Source organism: Corvus hawaiiensis, chromosome 5 (genome assembly GCF_020740725.1).
Source record: "Corvus hawaiiensis isolate bCorHaw1 chromosome 5, bCorHaw1.pri.cur, whole genome shotgun sequence".
Lineage (NCBI taxonomy): Eukaryota > Metazoa > Chordata > Aves > Passeriformes > Corvidae > Corvus > Corvus hawaiiensis.
The window spans coordinates 60,452,272-60,471,480 of NC_063217.1; the positions used below are offsets into that span (position 1 = coordinate 60,452,272).

Here is a 19,209-nt window from a genome sequence, read left to right on the forward strand (position 1 = left end):
CCGGAGCCATCGCGCAGGCGCCGGGCGGGCGTGAACGCTGAGCGATAAAGGTGTTTTCATTGCCCGCCTCCTTTCTCCGCCCGTATCCAACCCTTTGGAACCTGGCAGTGCAGCTCGTGCTAACGCAGGGCTGTAGAAGGGATCCGTAGCAAGGCTCGATGCAGTCCCCTGCCGTTCCGTGCTGTTCGGGGCTGCTCCGCTAGCGCGAAAGAACCACCACCTTAAATGTTGCCCAGCGCTGTGCAGACACCGCCTCCCTCCACTGCCCTGTAGTCACGGTGCTCGGACGCTTAATTTTAATTCCCCTCTTGGTAAGTCCCGAGAACCTCAGATGAGGACAACATAGGCTTTAAGTCAGAAACAAGCTCTTCTTGGACCTTTGACTGGCAGCTCTGCTCGGCAGCAGCAGATTGCGAGGAGCAAAATTCAGAGCTTTGCTCCATATCTCAAATTCCTTATCCTGCTCCTTCCCATGCCTGTGACACCACCTGCCTTCTCTGTGGAGTCGTCTGCTCCGGGGAACAGCCCCATTCAGAGCCCTGGAGTGCAGAGTTCATTTGGTCATGTCCTGCTTCTGGGACAGCGACAGGAACAGGCCGTGGCATTGTTTACTAATTAAGAAGTGTTTGGACGCTGCTCATCTTTACTTTTCCCTTTTAAAGCATGAATGCAGCTCTTCCACGCTTTTACAGCTGTGGATATTGTGTGTGCATTCCCGTTTTCGAAACAAATGAGCGTTGTGTAAAAATGCCAGGCCAGCATTTTGAACAAGATGAAAAGAGCACATATGGAGTGGGAACATGAGCCTAAATGGAACACTTTAGCAGCTGAACTGTAATCGACAGTGGAATTCATTATTGCTCTATAACGTTATAAGGGGGGAAGTCTACAAATATTTTGAGACAAGTGGCCCCAAGAAAATTCAGAAAAGGAAACCTGAATGACATGACAATCAAATTCTGATAGAGGAAAGTCGTGCTAGAAAAAAATCTAAAACAACTGGCAAAACCAGCACTTGGGCTGGATGAAGTCCATGAGGATGTGCAAGCATCAGTATCAAAAAGTATCAAATACTTCATATGAGGACTGAGCTCCAAAGGAGGATATTATACCTTATTAAGCAACTGGTACCAACAAGCCTTCATTCAGTTTTGAAAGGAAAAAAAGCTGTGAACTTTAAATTAGTAACAGGGAACAACCTTCTCTGACTTTGGCTTAATTATGCCTTCCAGCTAGAGGACGATAGTACCAGGCAAAGAAAATGTTAGCTCCTGTGGGATATCAGGAGCGAGAATGAGAGAGAGAGAGAGAGAAAACCCAATGCAATTATCACCTGTGTCACCTATCAGTAACAAGAGCTAGACTGTACCAAATAGCTGTAATGAGCAATTATCTCTGGCACTCCATGGTTCTCCAAACTAATTCAACTGTATTTTTTGTCAGAGCAAATAAATGCTAATGGATAGCATAAATTCTTTATAGTGCCTATTTTAAATAAAAATGAAGTATTACTGTGTGCCAATTTGACCCATTTGTGAAGGGAGACTACTAAAATATGGCAGTGTAAAATCCTTGGAATTCACAGGAGTCCATTAATTTCAAAGGCTGGGGAGGATATTCGTTAATTTCATACTCACAACTTTTTGATGGAACACTCCAGGGAAAAAAAATGGCCACAAAATACAATGTTTTGTAACACTGACAAAGCATACAGCTGCTTCCTAAAATAATTTTTTGGGTAAAGTTTGTGCTGTAAAGAAGTGCCAAAAAGGAATGCCCATCTTTTCAGACATATACATGATTGCCTTAATAAGCATAAAAACTGTTGGCAGTAGAATAAATAAGGTTGGTCTGCATCGTGGGTGGTTGCAGACCAGTCTGTTTATATATGAACTCTTGATGGATGAGAGGAGAGGGAGCATGCAGCCTAGAGGTATCTCACATATGCATAAGACCCCTAAGATCTTTCAAGCCAACCATGATGACACAGTCATAAGCAAAATGAGAGTTAGAAGGAAACTCCCAAACCCTCTATTAAATCCATGACAGGACTAACAGAGGTAAAAGTGCTTAGACAAGGAAAGAAATTATAATTCCTTGGAAGGCTGCTGTTGCTAATGATGTTTTCAACAACACAGCTGTGTGTTGGAAATGGTGGGAGCTGGTATCAATGCTCTGTAACAAATTGTCAGTAAAACTGAAAGTTAACTTCACTCATTTCTAACCTGTCTCTCCTTAACATGCAGCCTGGAGACACAATCAGCCACACATCAGGATATCATCTTCCATAAAAATCAGAATGGTAATCTGAAAAGAACATAAGGAAGGTAAAATGGAACAAAACATATGATATGCTGGTGTTTGCCTGTTGTACAAAATGACTTGAAGAGGGTATTTGCTGAAACCACGCTTGCAGTGAATGTCAAAGGAAAATAACCAAAGCAAAGATAAATACACAGTTTATGGGCAGGATATTGCTAGAGCTTCACACAGTCAATCTCTGTCATAGTCTCTTAAAAAAGGCTACAAGAAGGCTGTAAAATTTGATGAGCTTGAGTAGGGAGTGGTAGAAAAGAGGAGATTTTTCTGATGTAAAGGCACTTCAAGCCTTAATTAGTGGTAAAAGGGCAACTCCTTTTATTGCTCATTAGGTAGGTAATTGTCATGCATAAATTAACGGGTTATTATTTCTCCTCAGTTTTCCATCTTTTGTATTATATCACAGTTTTGCTGCTTCAGAGTCCGACAATATTTTGAATGGGTGGGTCAGGTTTAGGAAAAGATATGCTTAATAATTGTGGTGGTAGGAACCCACAATGTTGTTTGGATTAATTGGATAAACAGTGTAGAATATCAATTTAGTACTGAATTTACTTTCTTGTTTTATTATTTAAATAGAAGTTGACTCTCTTTATTCTGGGGGGAAAAAGTGTTATTTTTATGTACGTATTTCTGTTTGACTAACTGCTCTTTATAGCTACAACTAGAAAGGAATACATTTTCACTTCACATGACTGAGGCAGGTGGACCACTTTCCCCTAATGGGCCTGTCATGGTAAGACAAATCTAAATTTTAGACCTGGTGGGGTTTTTTGCCAGCTAAAAACCCCCAGGACTAAGATAAACATTTAAATTTTTTTGTGTGCATGTGTTTGAGTGCAAGCAACTCCACACAAAGCATGGGATCTCACTACTTTACAACATTTCAGTGGAATTATAATAGAGAAATTACAATAACTATAAACAAGCATGAAAAATATTATTCTAATTTTAATGCTGAAACAACTATAGGACAAAGTAAACAAACTACTAATGGAAGGCATATCTACTCTTGAAATGCTGCTCCAGTAATCTGAACAGAGATAAGGATTGTTTGTTATTTTTTTAAGGTGGTTTTCTTGTTTGCAATTCTTTTTAAACTGATTTTTGAGTAGCATAGAAACTTCTCAGCTAAGTAATACTAGAAAATAAGTATCATCAGATAATGTTACCTAGAAGGTGGAACACTTGGCTGAAAAAGTGAACGTTCAGGATCAGCTCTCAATAGCCCCTCCTGGTCTGCTGTGATTGCAGGCAAATCATCTGCACTTTTAGGTAGCATCTCATTTGGAGGGGCCACAGTCATTTTCAGACTACTTTCAGAAACTAGACTTACAAGCCTTCATGTCAAGCCCCTTCTCCCCACCCCTTTCTTTACATAATTGTGTTTTCTTATCATCCTTATCTACACGAACAATGATGACATTATCTTGGCCTTTGATCATGAAATTCTGTATTTACTCACTTGAGCTCTGTGGCTGCTGTCAGATGGGTAGCACACATCCTCAGTCTGGTTTCTGAAGCAAACTCTCAAATGGACAGTTATTAAAAAGACCCAAATGTTTGCAAAATTGAATACTACCCAATACACTGCTCTATGAACAGGAGTAATTAAAAATGAGATTTGTAAAGTGCCCATCTATTTCCATACTTGACTTCTGCAGGTCAGTGCATGGGGTCATACAGGAAAAGGTTGATAGTTACACCACCAAGTTATCTTCATCTCAGACATGCAGCATAGGCTTAACTGTGGGCCCAACAATAACATATTTAATGAATACCAAAGCTCATTGCTTCAAAGGGAGAGGGAACTAACACTCAATTTGCCAAAATACAGAAAAAAAAATAGATTGAATTTACTCCCAAAGAAGATACTTGTGACTAAAATATATACTCCTCCAATCACCTGAGAAAGTCCCACCAAAGCATTCTGAATTACACTACTACATGAAACCATGGAATTATAGCTAAATTATAAATACAAATATAACTATAAGCCTTTTCTGTCTTCTTCATTAATTTCCTAACATTCTTAACTAAAACAATTCAGCATTGAGTGGTCTTCTCAAGGTCTTGCTCTTGCCCCAGACTTGTTCACGAGACTGTATTAGTTTATTGAATCAAGACATAAAGGTGGGTTTGTATCTATTTTACTGAGTATTTCACATGCAGACACAAGTGGGACAGGGGCAGATGAGCAATGCCAGCCTTCTCAGCTGGCAGACCACCACCACCATAGCCAATTTAGGATCAAGCAGCCCATAGGCTGCTCTGTGCATCCTCCCTCTGAGAGCCTGCTCAGCCCCTTCCTAAAGCCCACGGACGTTTCCATGAGGTGGAGGGGGCCCAGTGGCTGGTATAATCATAGAACCATAGAATATGCTGAGTTGGAAGGGACCCATCAGAATCATTGAGTCCAACTCTGGCTCTACACAGGACACCTCAAGAATCCCACCACGTGCCTGAGAGTGTTGTCCAAATGCTTCTTGAGCTCTGTCAGGCTTGGGGCTGTGACCACTTCCCTGGGATGCCTATTCAAGTGCCCGACAACCCTCTGGGTGAAACGCCTTTTCCTGATCTCCAACCGAAACCATCTCTGAGTCAGCTTCATGCCGTTTTCTCAAGTCCTGTCACTGGGTGCCACAGAGATCAGCGTCTGCCCCTCTTCCTCACGAACAATGAAGACTGCAATGAGGTCTCCCCTCAGTCTCCTCCAGGCTGAACAGACCAAGTGACCTCAGCCACTCCTCATACGGCTTCACCTCAAGGCCCTTCACCATCCTCATGGCCCTCCTTTGGATGCTCTCTAATAGTTTAATGCCGTTCTTATATTGTGGCACCCAAAACTGCCCCCAGCACCAGAGATGAGGCCGCCCCAGTGCAGAGCAGAGCGGGACAATCCCCTCTCTTGCCCGGCTGGTGATGCTGTGCCTGATGTCCCCAGCACACAGCTGGCCCACTTGGCTGCCAGGGCACCGCTGACTCACATTCAGCTTTCCCTCAACCAGGACTCCCAGGACCCTTTGCACAGCGCTGCTTTCCCGTTCCCCAGGCTATACATACATCCGGGGCTGCCCCGCCCCAGGTGTAGAATCCCGCACTTGCCCCTCACGCTGTTGGTGACTGCCCATCTCTAGCTTTGCCGAGGTGTCTCTGCGGAGCAGAGAGCGCTCTCTAGTAGCAGTACCTGCCCGCATTCCCCGCTCGGGGACGCCCGCAGCGCCCCAGCCGGGCTGCCTTGCCCGGGGAGCACCGGCGCGGTCCCAACCCCCCGCCCGGTGCCGCTGCCGCCGCGGGGAGCTCGGAAGGGGCGGGCGCCGGGCTCTGCCCGCCCCGCTCGGGCGTGTCCCGGCGGGGCTGCGGAGAGGGCGGCTCCGCTGAGCTGGGCTCGCCTTTGCCCGCGCCCGGCCGTACGAGGGGGAGCCGCCGCTCCGTCTTTGTGGCCGCGGCTGCGGAAGGCGGTGGTGCTGCGGTTCGCGGGGAGCCGAGCCCCGGCGCGGCGGTGGCAGCCATGGGGCTGCAGCCGCTGGAGTTCAGTGACTGCTACCTGGACAGCCCCTGGTTCAGGGAGCGAGTGAGAGCGCATGAGGCCGAGCTGGAGAAGACTAATAAGTTTATCAAGGAGTTGCTGAAGGATGGGAAGAACCTGATCGCCGCGACCAAGAGTGAGTGGTGGGGAGCGGGAGGAGCTGCGGGGGCGGCTGCCCGGCGTCGGGAGCTTTCGCCTTTGAGCCGGCGGCGCTCGCCTTTGTGGCACAGAGCTTTGCGCTGGCGTTCTCCAGCCGCTCCCTTGGGTTCCCCATCAGCCGCCTGGAGACGCAGGTCCTCTCCAACGCTTCTCCTCAGAGTGGAATAAGGGATAAAGGCTGTGGCAGCGCCGGGTGGCTCCTGTTGCATCTGCCCGGTGCCTGGGCCGGGCCTGGCTTCTGTGTTCGGCGGTGCTGAGCCTGGAGCCGGCTGCCCTGTGGAATGCGCCGGGAGGACTCGGTCCCAGGTGTTACTGGCGCGCCGCAAGCTGAGCGGCTGTGAATCGCCTACCTGACCATAACCCTGTCGTGTCTGAGAATTTGCAGCCTGTGGAGAGGCTGCTGGAAAATACCTTTGTCAAAAGAAGTGTGGTCAGGAATTACTAGACTTTGTGCTGACAGCGCTGGTTACCAGTTCTATGCCTTTGGCCTCTTAAAACGGGATAGTGTTTTGTTACTTTTGCGTTTACTCGTTGAGTATGTACGTAGTATATATAAGTAGTTAACTGTAATGTGTTTTATGTGGGAATCGTGGTTTTTTGCCTCGGATGACCATGTTCATGCATGTTCTTAGTGTAGTATTGTCATAACGTGATTTTTTCCATTAACTTCAATCACAGTTTTGTAGTCGCCTAAATATTTAGCAGGATGATCTGCTATAGCAATTATTCAAATAAAACACTAATACTGTGCTCTGGCACTGTGTTCTCAGAACTGTACAGTACCTCTGGTATGGTAAACTTCTGAAGGCAGGAAACCATGCTGTCAAGATGTTTCCATTAAACTGATAGGGGTTTGGCCAGTGATCAGTGTAGCTGTCTGGATATGGTGAAGTTTTTAGAAACAGAATTAACTCATTTCTGTAAATGAAGAAACCTTGTTTTCTGGTTTTGTCTCTGCTAGAAAATGCCATATCAAATTTCACTTATCTGTAACTGTTATTCTTTGGCCACTTAACATTCAGTTACTGCAAATCATGATCTTAGAGGATTATTCAAAATCTGTGACTTGAAGTGTCTGTATAAATCATCCTAACTTGGAGTGTAACATAAAAAAGTGTCCTAAAATTGGATAAGAACAGTAGAGGGAAATCATTCCACTTCTCTTCCTGGAGCATCTAGACAGTATTTTGGCAACTGTCCCAAACCCTCAGTTGTTCATGTACAGTTATGTATACAAAACTTAATTTGAAAGCATGGAGCTGGCTGTGGTGAGGAAAGCCCTAATTCAAATGAGTGTCCTGTCCACAGCTGTGTGTCCACAACACACCAGAATCTTGTGCTGGTAAATTGGCTTTGTGTGCAGTGCTCAGGGTGCTTTGCTGTGTGTGGTGGAAGCCAGGTGTGCTGGCCAGGGTCACCTGGCCTCAGACTGCTTGATGAAATACAATAGCCCATGAGAAATATTTAGATAAGGTATCTGAGATCCTGCCTGGTATTCAGGTCTAAGTAATGCCTTCCTTTCTGAGATGACAGTCAGAAGGTTTATTTTTGAGTTTAGTTGCTGTACCTTATTCTAACAAACGTCTTCAGCATACTTGTTTGGAAAGTACAAACAGGTTAGACCCTTCCTTCCATGTTTCAGTTTTCTGCAGTTATTTCTCCTCTTTTAGAGTGCCCTGAGTGACAGGTTTGCAGCTGAGTTGCCTTCCTCTGGTGCTGGTGAAGGAGTGCCACTATTCAACAGACATTTAAAGATAAATTGAGTCAGAGGAATCACAAGAGGTTAAAACCCATGAAAACACCAGTGGTTAGGGCATTGGTCTTCCTTGTGTTTTCAGAAGAAAATGTTATCATCTAAATTCTTTGAGGAACCTGATTCATTTGCTGTCAGAAAACCAGATGGGATTAGTATTTGTTCCAAAAACCAAGCTTGAGAAGTGGTCTAGACACAATGGTCTATTCATTTCTGTCCAAACTGCATTTTCTGCACAAAGATAGGCTCACTGCAATTTTGAGAATGTGATAGTAAAGCACGGTGTAGTGAGCTTAGATGACTGTCTCTTAGACAACAGTTGCTGACAATTTTTAGAAAATGAGTTTAGTCTTTTGAACAAAAAGTGTCATTTTAATAATAGCTAAAATCTCTATCTTTCTAGAACCTGGTAAAATATGAGATTTGCTTCTGGTGTAATTGATATGTGAGTGTAATAAGCTGCTCTGAGTGGTCTGTAAAATAGAAAATGTAGTAGGTGCACTACTGTTCTTGAATTTGTGGGAAATGTGTAATTTGTGAGACTGCAATAGAGACTGCCAGCATTTCCCTCCCTTAGCAATTTCCTTATTTCATTTGTAAAGCTGACAACAAACGTTATGGGGATTCTTTGGGTGTGAATAACTGATGCAATTGAATAGATCCCACTTCCTGCCTGACAGACAGCCTTGTAAGTGACTTTGATGCTGCCTGCACTGGGTTACATCTTGACAGGTGAAAGCAGATACTGCTACCACTCCCTCTAATTCACAGGAACCATCAGTGTCTTGCAGGGCACAACAGTACCATGATGTGGATCTTCTCATTGGCTCCTTTCCATTTGACTCCTCAGTTGTATGCGATTGTATTTTTCACCTAAAACTCAGAAGAATTTGCTTTTTATTAGTACAAGACTATACTGCTTAAAAAAGAGAAAAAAAAATTGCATTTTGAAATTGTTGAATCTCTAGAGTAAAGCATACTGCAAGTATATCTTTACACTTTAAAGTTTCAGCAGTTTCAAGAATGTGATAGAAAGATAAACAAGAGTGACTCAAAGCTGTCTGTTTCCTGTGTCAGGCTTTGAATCACCAAGTTGTCTAGTTCAAGCTAAATACTGGAAGGATGAATAAACAATAGGTAGCTCTTCCTTTTTTTATGACAATTAAATGTGTTTAAAAGGAGTACAAAACCATTTTTTCCCTACTGTTACTGATCAGTAAATACAAGTGGTATACACATATGCTTTTAAAAATAGAAATTACATATTTCTCATGGGATTCCAGTTCAGTTAAACAAGTTAGGATCAATATAGTTTATAAATAACTTCTGGATGGAGGTAGTTGTGCTTCAGTGAAAGTGAATTTCAAGGTGCCTGATCAGAGAATCCTTATTCTGAATCATTAAAGGAACTTAAGAAGTTTAGTTCTGAGCTCTTAAAAATTTGCAGTGCAATTTGTTGGAAGCTAAAGAATACACTGGATAAATACTATGTATTTATTCTGAATTTTTCTGCCTATGTTGGTCCAACTCTTGTTCTCTTCACAAGAGTGTGAGATTTTGGGGGGTTTTTGAAGATATTTTTGAAGGGTTTTTTTTTTGTTTGTTTTGTTTTGTATACCTACAGCAGAAGCTGCCACTGCTTATGGGACACCAGGGTAGAGTAGGAAGAGTCAGCAGGAGTATAGGTTTTGGCCCTGGGCATCTCACAGGGGCTTTGCAAAGGATACTTGTGAGTGTGTGCTCACAGCTGTTCCATGTGCCTGAAGGCAGAACCTCCCCATTCTTGGATTTAGGCTCAAATCCGAGCAGAATTCTGTTTGGGTCAACTTCGGTGACAGAAGGTGGATGTTTTTGGTGCAGTGGGCATCCTGGCTAACCACTGCAGCTCAATATATTCAGTGACTGGTTTTTAATGCTATTTTCATTTTGTTTTTACAGAAGAGTTATTTCTTGCACTCTTCCAGACAGGATACAAAACGAGATCCAGATTTATTTAATGCGTAGAAAGAGTTTGTTGGAATATACGGAGTTACTGATGAGTCTTTGTTTTAACAAAGATGGCTGAAGAACCTAACCTGGTCCCAAGCCCCAGTCTGATGTCTGAGTTGTCCAAACCCATATTCTTTTTCTTGGCCAGTTCTCTTAGTGTGTGGTGGTGGTTGACCTTTCAGACATTGGTCTAGGTTAGGTTTTGGCCTTACCTGGTATATTTATTATTAAGAGAATATAAAGGCTGTGATAATCCACATAATAACACCGCATAAAATCCTCTCAGACCACTTGAGCTGTGGTATATTTTTTTCTTAAGCACTTATTGTCCATTTTTTAAAGCTTTCCTTAGTATAATCTGCAGTTATGAAACCATGTGTAATGTGTGCCAGCTTTCAAAGTCTTAGGAATTTTCTGCAACAAAAATGTTCTACTGACATTCCAGTGCACGTCAAAGAAGATAAAACCACTAATATAGAGCTTATTAATAACTCCTAGAGAAGAAATGGACATTCACTAAAGGTTTAGGTAGAATCCAAAGGTTGAGTAAAAACTTGATGCCATTCTTACTTGATGGGGAAGGGGGGAATATTGCAAGAGGGTCTTAGCTGAAATTGTGTGCAAAGTTTCCTAAAGCAATTGTGCTTAGTTAGGGCTCTGTATTTGATTAATTTGCCTTGAATTCAGTGAGACCTCTGAAAGAATAAATCTTTACATTTAGCATTTTAGAAAGCTAATTTATTTTTCAGTTAGTAACTCAAATCCAAGCTTTATTTCTATTTTAAGGCGTGCTTTAAGTGTGATAACCATAAGCAAATCAATGCTGTATGTGAACACTCTGAGATTTAAATTTGATATATACCCTACTGGGGTCAAGTTAGATAAAAATTACTGCAAAGGCAGTATTGCAAAGGCTACTGAGCTGTATGTACCTTTAAAAAACCCCAACTTTCTATTGGAAATGTTTCCATTATTGAGCTCATTAGAAATCTAAGGCAAACAGGTCTTTGGGGCCCATCTGATAGAGCTTTCCCTAAAGAAAGAGCTGTTGATAATAATGTAATAGAATGTTGCTTTTCCCTTCCCTTCAAGATAATTACCACAGCTGGGGCCTAATTAACTATGACAGCACTTTATTTATTTTTTTTTTTTTCTTTTCTGCTTGCAGATAAAGTTGCTTCTGTACAAGGACCAGGGAAATGCTTATTCTTAAGAAAGTGCTCTAAAGAACGTTTTGTTTAGCTCCACCCAAAGTAGAGCATTCGTTACTGTGTCAGTGGCTATAAAAAGTGTCAGACTCATTCTGTGGAGGATGCCTGTTTGCCAGCTTGAATCTCGTCTCTTCAGCTTGAATTACTAGTTAGCTCCATTACTGTCTTTGTCCTGTAGATGTTCCACTGTTCATTTTTTTTTTCTGTATTGAAAGCAGAGTGTTGTGCTAGTGAACTTTTGTGATATCAGAAAATATGAAATTTCACGAATTTATATGGATTTTCTCAGTTCTGAAGGAAGTGACAAGCTTGTTAAATGAAGTGATTTTGTCTTCTAATCATTTTGGGAAAATGTGTCATTCTTCAGCTTTAGATAAAATGTGTGAATGGTCATTAAAGAGAGCATCACTGATAAGTGTAATTGTCAGCCTTCAGGACAAAACTAACAGAAATAAGTTTATAATTTTTAGAGAAGTTGTCTGTAGATCATATTGAGAAGGTTTTTTCCTTGATATTTTTTTAAAGACAAGACTTTAAGAATTGTAATTTATATGTAAGTTATATGGAATCTCAGTCTGTCTTAAGGAGGTGTAAAAAAGAGTGGATTTGCCCCACAGGCTGTAAAGTGCCAAGAACTGCTTGCAATTAAGTGAAGAAAAATAGGCCCACTGCTAAGGCTGTAGGTGTATGCTGTTCCTAAAATTATCCTGTGCTTGCCAGCTCTGTATTGCAAAAATGTTGCAAATTTTAGCAAGCTGAGCTTATGACACTGGTAACACTTCTCAAGTCCAGTCTAAAATAACTTGATAACAGTTTTATTGAGGCAGAAGGTCTCTTTCTGCCTGGCACAGCTGTTTTTTCAAGGGGGCAGGAAGGAGAGTGCTATGGTGATATTTTTTTGGGACGTAACAAACAGGGCTGGGTGCTCTGCCCTTTGTTTAGACAGGGAAACATGTTTGGAATGGCACTGAAGAGCTGCATCCCGGTACTTGTCTCCTCCCTCCCAGCTGTTTTGTAACATGACATAATTAATGTATAAAGTTTACATTGACTGTAGTGCTTTTGTTTTACAATGCCAACTTCAGTCACTACGGCAACACTTAGCACGTTAACCTAAAAACCAGGGGCTTGGCTGTTTTAGAGAGAGAGTTCACAGCATCTTGGCAATATGCTTAATGTTTTGATAGTGTGGGTTGTGGCTTCTTGAGATAATTTTTATGATTTGCTTATGTCTGATGGGGCTTCCTTTTGTATCTAATGCCACTTTTCTGAGTTTTGAGACCAGATTTACTGTCGTTCTATGACAGTTGTCCTTAAGATGTTACAGTATGCTCAGTGTTTTGGCTATCCTTTAAAAGTCTTCAGGTTTCTGAGTTGGCTAATTAAGAAACTTGGAGCAGTTGAATGCTTTCTGGAACATCTAATGAATGTAAAATATATGATCAAATAAACTTGGGCACATATTGGCAGAATAGTTTAAGAAACTACTGTTCAGGGAATTTATCATCTCTCTGCTGGTGGTTGCTGCCACCCACTGTAGTTGTCAGTCTTAATCAGCACCCAAAATCTGCCTTGTTGCTACATCAAGCGCATCTTCCTTGCCAAGTTTAGACTCGGCCATCAGTTTTGCAATGAGTTGAAGCAGGCACTTGTGCTCCATCCCAGCAGCTTCTGTGGAGGTTGTTTTCCTCTGGGTGTGACTTTGATAGAGAGAGGGCAGTAATTTATGAAGCCCTATATTATACATCTGGGATAGATGTGTGCCTTCTGTCCAAAGCACGTGTTTTGGTATCTTACTGGGAAATAAGATACCGGAAATGGAAGTCTGTGGCCTGGTTTGCACTGTCCTCTAATTCTTTTTCTAAACAGATATTTTTGGCAATTTGCGACAGACAATCTCAATGTCATGTTGTTTTTCCATACCTGCTTGTAACTATAGATGGAGCTTCTTGCAGATACCATGTTCTTTTACTCCTTCTGCCCTGTTTTTGTTTCCTCCCTTTGTTGTTCTTTTCCATCCTGTGTGTTTGCTCATTTTTCAGGATAAAAATAGAGAGAAAACATCCAGGCCCTTAGAAGCTATGTGGCCATCACAGGCCAAGGCTAAATCAGAAGTTCCTGTAAATCATTCGTGTTAGGCTTGTCCTCTGTGGGAAAGGAGCAGTTTGAGGGGAAAAATAATCTACAAGGATGGAAAATCACAGTGTTATTAAACAGATTGTGGTTTTACTACAGCCCAGACCTTTGAATAAACCTCCTGTTGTTGCCTCTTTGAATGAGAGGACTGGGCAAGTGAAGGTTATTGGCTCGATAGGTAGATCAGAGAGGGGCTTTGTGTCTCAGTAGATCTGGTTGTTACAGCTTCCCTGGGTCCTTGTCAGCTTTTGTGTGTGCACCTGGCTGGTTGGGACTTCATGTCCTTGAAGAGGAAAAACAATGCTTTGTTTAATTTGGCAGGGAATATTGAGTATCCAGGATGAAACTGAGCAGGGCTGTGTACCAGAGCTGGGCCTTGAAGGACATTGTACTGTGTGTGGTGTCCAGGAATAGGTTCTCAGCCACTTTGTTGCTGGTGAATGGCTTTTAGCTTTGAAACATGTCTGTTTCCTCCATTAGTCTGGTGCATTGGGGCTTAGAAATAATGAATGAATTGATGGTGAGGAGTATGAAGTTTGTCACATGTGAAGTGTTTAAGCCTTAAGAAAAATCAGATTGTGATGTATCAAATCTCAAAAATTGGATTGTTTTCCCAAGCAGAGAGAGAGAGAGAGTATCTTATTTTTGTTAGGTTTAATCTGTGATTTTGTCAGTCATTAGAGTTGCTTGCTTTGAAAAATAATAATATTTGAATGTAGGTATGTTGGAACAAAAAATAATACAAGGAAGTTTGTAGCAGTTTTAAGTGAAAATATAATTGCTTAGGATGTGCTTCTTCAAAAGACATCCCACTATCTTACAAGCAGGTGGAGGGAGCATGCTGCCAGGTCACGGAGGACCTGACACAAACTTGTCAAAATATCATTTTGACAGTGGGTCACAGTTCTTGGAAATCCGTTGTGGGGCTGAGCTTGCAGCTTATGTGGATTAACAGACAGCGAGTGCTGCATAGCGTCAGCCTTTGAAACACATGGGTGCTCTGAGAGCAAGACAGTGTAACTTGTCCATACCTTTTTCTTGTTAAAATATCAGGTTGTAAGCTCTCTCTGTTGGAGAGGCCTGGACTGACTGACAAACTCAGTCACGAGCCAAAGGACTGTTTCTCCAAAGCTTTTGTCTGTTCAACTCCTCAGCCTGCAAGCTTTTCAGGAACAAAGCTGACTTTGTCCTGTCTGCTCTCAAACACTTGCTCTGTGGTAATATTACTGTTCTTTTATTGTGCTTCATTTTATGCTTTCAGTCATTTCAAAATGCACAGTTTCAAATTTCTGTTGTGCCTCTTCCTAGCTGTTCCCTTGTTCCAGGGGATTCAGCATCTTTGCTAAAAAAAAAAAAAAAAAAAAATCAAACTACCTGGAATTACTGCCTTTTTTTAAGAGTGTCATGGCTTAACCCCAGCCAACAACCAAGAATCACTCAGCCACTTGCTCACTCCCCCAGCCGGTGGGATCGGGGAGAAAATTGGAAGGGTAAAGCCAGAAAGCTCCTGGGTTGAGATAAACACAGTTCAACTGGGAAAGCAAAAGCCATGCACATAAATGAAGGAAAACAAGGAATTAATTCAGTGTTTCCCATGGGCAGGCAGGTGTTCAGTCATTTCCAGGAGAGCAGGGCCCAATCATCTGTAAGGGTTACTTGGGAAGACAAATGCTGTTATTCCAACCATTCCCCCACTTCTTCCTTCTTCACCCTACTTTATATACTGATCATGGCATCATAGAGTGTGGAAATTCCTGCCTATCCAACCTGATTTCCTTTTATGACAAGGTAACACACCTGGCTGATCAAGGGAAGCCAGCTGATGTAATCTTTTTGGATTTCAGTAAAGCTTTGGATACTGTCTCTCACAGGATCCTTCTAGACAAGCTGTATGAACACACCATGCAATGGGTGAGCAGCTGGCTCATGGGTTGGGCACAAAGGGTTGCAGTGGATAGGGTGACATCAGACTGGAGACCTGTCACTAGTGGGGTTCCACAGGGCTCCATCTTTAGCCCTGTGTTCTTTAACGTCTTCATTAACAACTTGGATGCAGGACTGGAAGGGATACTAAGCAAGTTCACAGATGATGCAAAACTGGGAGGAGCTATTGACTCCTTGAAGGCAGGGGGGCCCTTCAGAGAGACCTCGACAAAATAGAGGGGTGGGCAATTACCAACCATATGAAGTTCAGCCAGGGAAAGTGCCGGATTCTGCACCTGGGATGGGGCAACACTGGATGTACAGGCAGACTGGGAACGAGAGGCTGGAGAGCAGCACTGTGCAAAGGGACCTGGAGGCCCCAGTTGATGGGCACATGAACATGAGCCAGCAGTGGCCTGGCAGCCAGGAGGGCCGGCTGTGTGCTGGGGAGGCATCAGGCACAGCATCACCAGCTGGGCAAGAGAGGGGATTAGGGGATTGTCCCGCTCTGCTCTGCACTGGGTTGGCCTCACCTCCAGTGCTGGGGGCAGTTTTGGGTGCCACAATATAAGAATGGTATTAAACTATTAGAGAGCATCCAAAGGAGGGCCATGAGGATGGTGAAAGGCCTTGAGGTGAAGCCGTATGAGGAGTGGCTGAGGTCACTTGGTCTGTTCAGCTGGAGGAAAGGAGACTGAGGGGAAGCCTCATTGCAGTCTTCAACTTGTTCATGTGAGGCAGAGGAGGAGGAGCAGGCACTGATCTCTTCTATGTGGCGACCAGTGGCAGGACCTGAGGGAATGGCCTGAAGTTGTATCAGTATTTGGTTGGGTATTGGGAGAAAGTTCTTTCCCCAGAGGATGGTTGGGCACTGGAATGGGCTCCCCAGGAAAATGGTCACAGCACCAATACTAACACAGTTCAAGAAGCATTTGGACAATACTCTTGAGCATATGGTGTGACTCTTGGGGATGTCCTGTGCAGGGCCAGGAATTGGACTTAGTGATCCTTGTGGGTCCATTCCAACTCAGCATATTCTGTGTAATATCCCTTCATCAGTTGGAGTCACCTATCTCAGCTGTGTCTCATCCCAATCTCCCATGCACTCCCAGTCTCCTCGCTAGTGTGGTTGTGCGAAAAGTGGAAAAGGCTTTGGCTCTGTGTAAGCCCTGCTCAGCAATAACAAAAACATTCCTGTTACTGTCACTGTGTCCAGGACAAATCCAAAACTCATTCCCATGTTAGCCACTAAGAAGAAAATTTATTCTACCCCAGCCAAAACCAACATAAGAAGTAGAGGAGCTTTATGCTGAAAAGAAATGCTCCTCTCTCCCATGGCTATTTTTTTGTTTTGTTTCACAAAACACACCTGTGCGTCTTCCAGCACTATTACTGCTTGTCCCATGGGGTTCTGTAGGATTGCACCTCAGGGGGAAGGCTGCCATCCTGAGGGGTAGGGAACAAGCTAGTGAAGCACGGAAATTCATTGTTGCCACCTGTGTCTCTCCTTTCACTGCAGGTTTTTGCAATGGTTTGTGAAGGAGTGGTTCTAAGCTCCAGACATGCAGCTCAAGTTTTTATGTAGTTAGTATGCTGAACTGAGGAAATGTTTGTGTTGCATCTCTAATCTAATGTCATATGTAGAACTTGGCACTGTATTTGGATGAACTTTGCTGAGGACCTACAGCAAAACTGAAGGAGATTTGAACCTACTGAGCCACGTAGTGTAACTTGCTCTGAGGGTATTGGTGAATAGAAATGCCCTTTGAGAGGGCTGAGATCTGAAAACAAGCAGATTGAAGATCCACGAGAAAGGTTGTGTGTGATTGACCTAACAGAAAATTTTACTGCATGTATACAGATATACATAATATATAGTGTGTGAAGTCCAAGATGCAAAGATTATTTGGAAAATGTAGCTTTGAGACTCAACAGAAATTATTCTTTGCCTTCACTTACCTGGAAATTCAGTTTCCCTTCCTGCCTCTGTTACCCACTTTCATGTATCTGTAATTAGAGTCTGTCTTAAGTATGAATTCCTCTTTATTAATTTACAAAAATATCTTCTATTTTGGTGCAATGTAATTTGTATTGCATATAGGGCACTTTTTATTTTTTAGTTGCTGGAAATAGGTTGCTGTCAGTCCTGAGGATCTTCCTATAGTGAACATGGTTCGTGTCTGCAAAGTTAGTTCTCTTTTCATATACATGAATAATTTTATGTTATGAACAAAAAACCAAGCTGTGTCTAGAGAAGTGACTTTGTGAGCAGCTTTGGGCAAACTCTTCACCTGTTTATCTCTTTATTTCCATCACTATTTAATCTGTTGCTTCAAATTTGGGATTATTTATCTATTAAGCATTTAATGAATACTGAAATGTCACAGACAAGTGTTGTGTATCAGTCCTTTCTGCATTAGGGGAGACTGCACCCACTGCTCTTTTTCTGAAGTCATTATTTGAATTGAGCAGTGGTTATAAACTGTTTTTATCCTTTTCAAGTAAATTAGCTTAATGTAGAATCTGAGAGAAGAATGCTCCATATTCTCCTACAGGCATGTGGTGGACATCTCGGTATGGAGGGCATGGCAGTATGAGCTCAGAAAGCAGCTGTTCTGCCCTTGCCATGCAAATTATTCCAGTGGAAATTTCAGTCAGCAGTTTGGCTTTTCTAAGGTTTATAACATTTCGTCATTCACTTTTTTAATAGAAAGTATCCAGATGTGAAGAAAAACAGGTGTGCCAACCTTGCTATAACACTTCATGGATGTACTGAAGTCCACTTCAGATTGGTAAAGTTATTGAAGTTATTGAAAAGCTTGCTTCATTGAGGAGGTATTTTTTTTTCCTCTCATACCTTTTTTTGTTGTTTTTGAAGTGAAAGTGTTTAGAAGGAACCTGGCTTTGATGCCTTCTTGGAAATTAGTTTGGCATAATTACTGTCGATGCATTTAAAAATGGAATTAGGAAGTAAGATGTCAGTGAAGAAAAGCAGCAGTGTTGTTTTGGATGGAGGAAGCAGCTGAACCACACGGGCAATTAATCTGATAGTGCCTCCCCACCACTTCTCTCTGGTACAGAGAAAGGTTTCTTTCAGTGGAACTTAACTGTGTTGGCAAGCAACATGTAACAGAAACAAGTAATCAGAGCCCCTCCTGAAACAAAAGCTTCTGATACCACGAAAATGTCAAATAACTCCCAAAGAATTCTATCCATGTTTATTTCAATTTCAGTATTTTTATAAATAAAGCTTTCCTTTCCTGTACTGATAGCTATGGTTTGCTTGCTTTTAGAATCTTGAAGACTCGTGAGCAGATAAAAGGGATTGTATGCTTTTGATGTGTCAGGTTTGATGGCAAAGCCTTGTTAAGAGAATTTAACTGTAAAGAGTGTTGTCTTTTGAATAAGGATGCTGTTCTTGATAGAATTTTATTTTCCTGAAACCCTTTCTTTCATTTTCTATTTTAAATACAGAATATTTCCGTATTTAATAGTGGTCTGGAGGTGATCTCACATATCATGAGGACATTATTGAATGGTCTTATTGGAACATTGCTTCCTAGACACTATTATTAGTGTAGTAGCCGAGAGAGATATGAGCAGCTGCTGAGTTTTGTTCTGAGTGCCTGGATGGGTGTGTTGGGGTGGCATTCCCAGTGACAAGCAGAGACGTGGGGGGATGCCAGGAAGGAATTTGATTGGAAAATAGTTGACATGAGCTCAGTGGTTGGTGATTCTGTTTCCTCTCTCTCTGTCTCCCTTCTGAGAGGTCTGAATAGTGTAATTTTTCAGATGATTCCTGCCATAGTCAGCAGAAATTGCTGCCTTCTTCACCTCATTTGATGTTTTTAGCTGCCTTTCTGGTGAAAATTTATAGAACAAACTCAGGTGACTGTTCTAGTGTGAGTATTAGCAATGAGCAGCAAAGGTCTAATGGGCATAGATTTTAGCACATGCTACCATGGAGACGTGCTCATAGTTCCTAAAAGATTTTGGGATAGTGCTGTAGAACAGGACAACTGAATCAAGGCCTCTTTGAAGTAGGTACCTCTAATTCCTTGCTAGGCTTTGGAAAAGGTATGTTCAGACTGGTGTTGCCAATGTCAGCTGAATTTTTAGTCACAGGAGAACAATTAGAGGGGGAAAAGACATGTCTTTTGTGGCTCTGTAAAACAGTGGATGGAATACAC

General features: G+C 42.4%; 1 protein-coding gene across 2 annotated transcripts in view; it reads left to right on the forward strand.

Moving 5' to 3' along the window:
* The first annotated feature begins 5,670 nt into the window (after positions 1-5,670).
* Positions 5,671-19,209, forward strand: part of ARHGAP10 (Rho GTPase activating protein 10) — a 145,430-nt gene continuing 131,891 nt past the window's right edge. For both annotated transcript variants that reach the window (XM_048305191.1, XM_048305192.1), the window contains exon 1: positions 5,671-5,984. In XM_048305191.1, the coding sequence (XP_048161148.1) occupies positions 5,831-5,984 (154 nt within the window). In that variant the 5' untranslated portion in view covers positions 5,671-5,830. The remainder of the gene's footprint in view (positions 5,985-19,209) is intronic.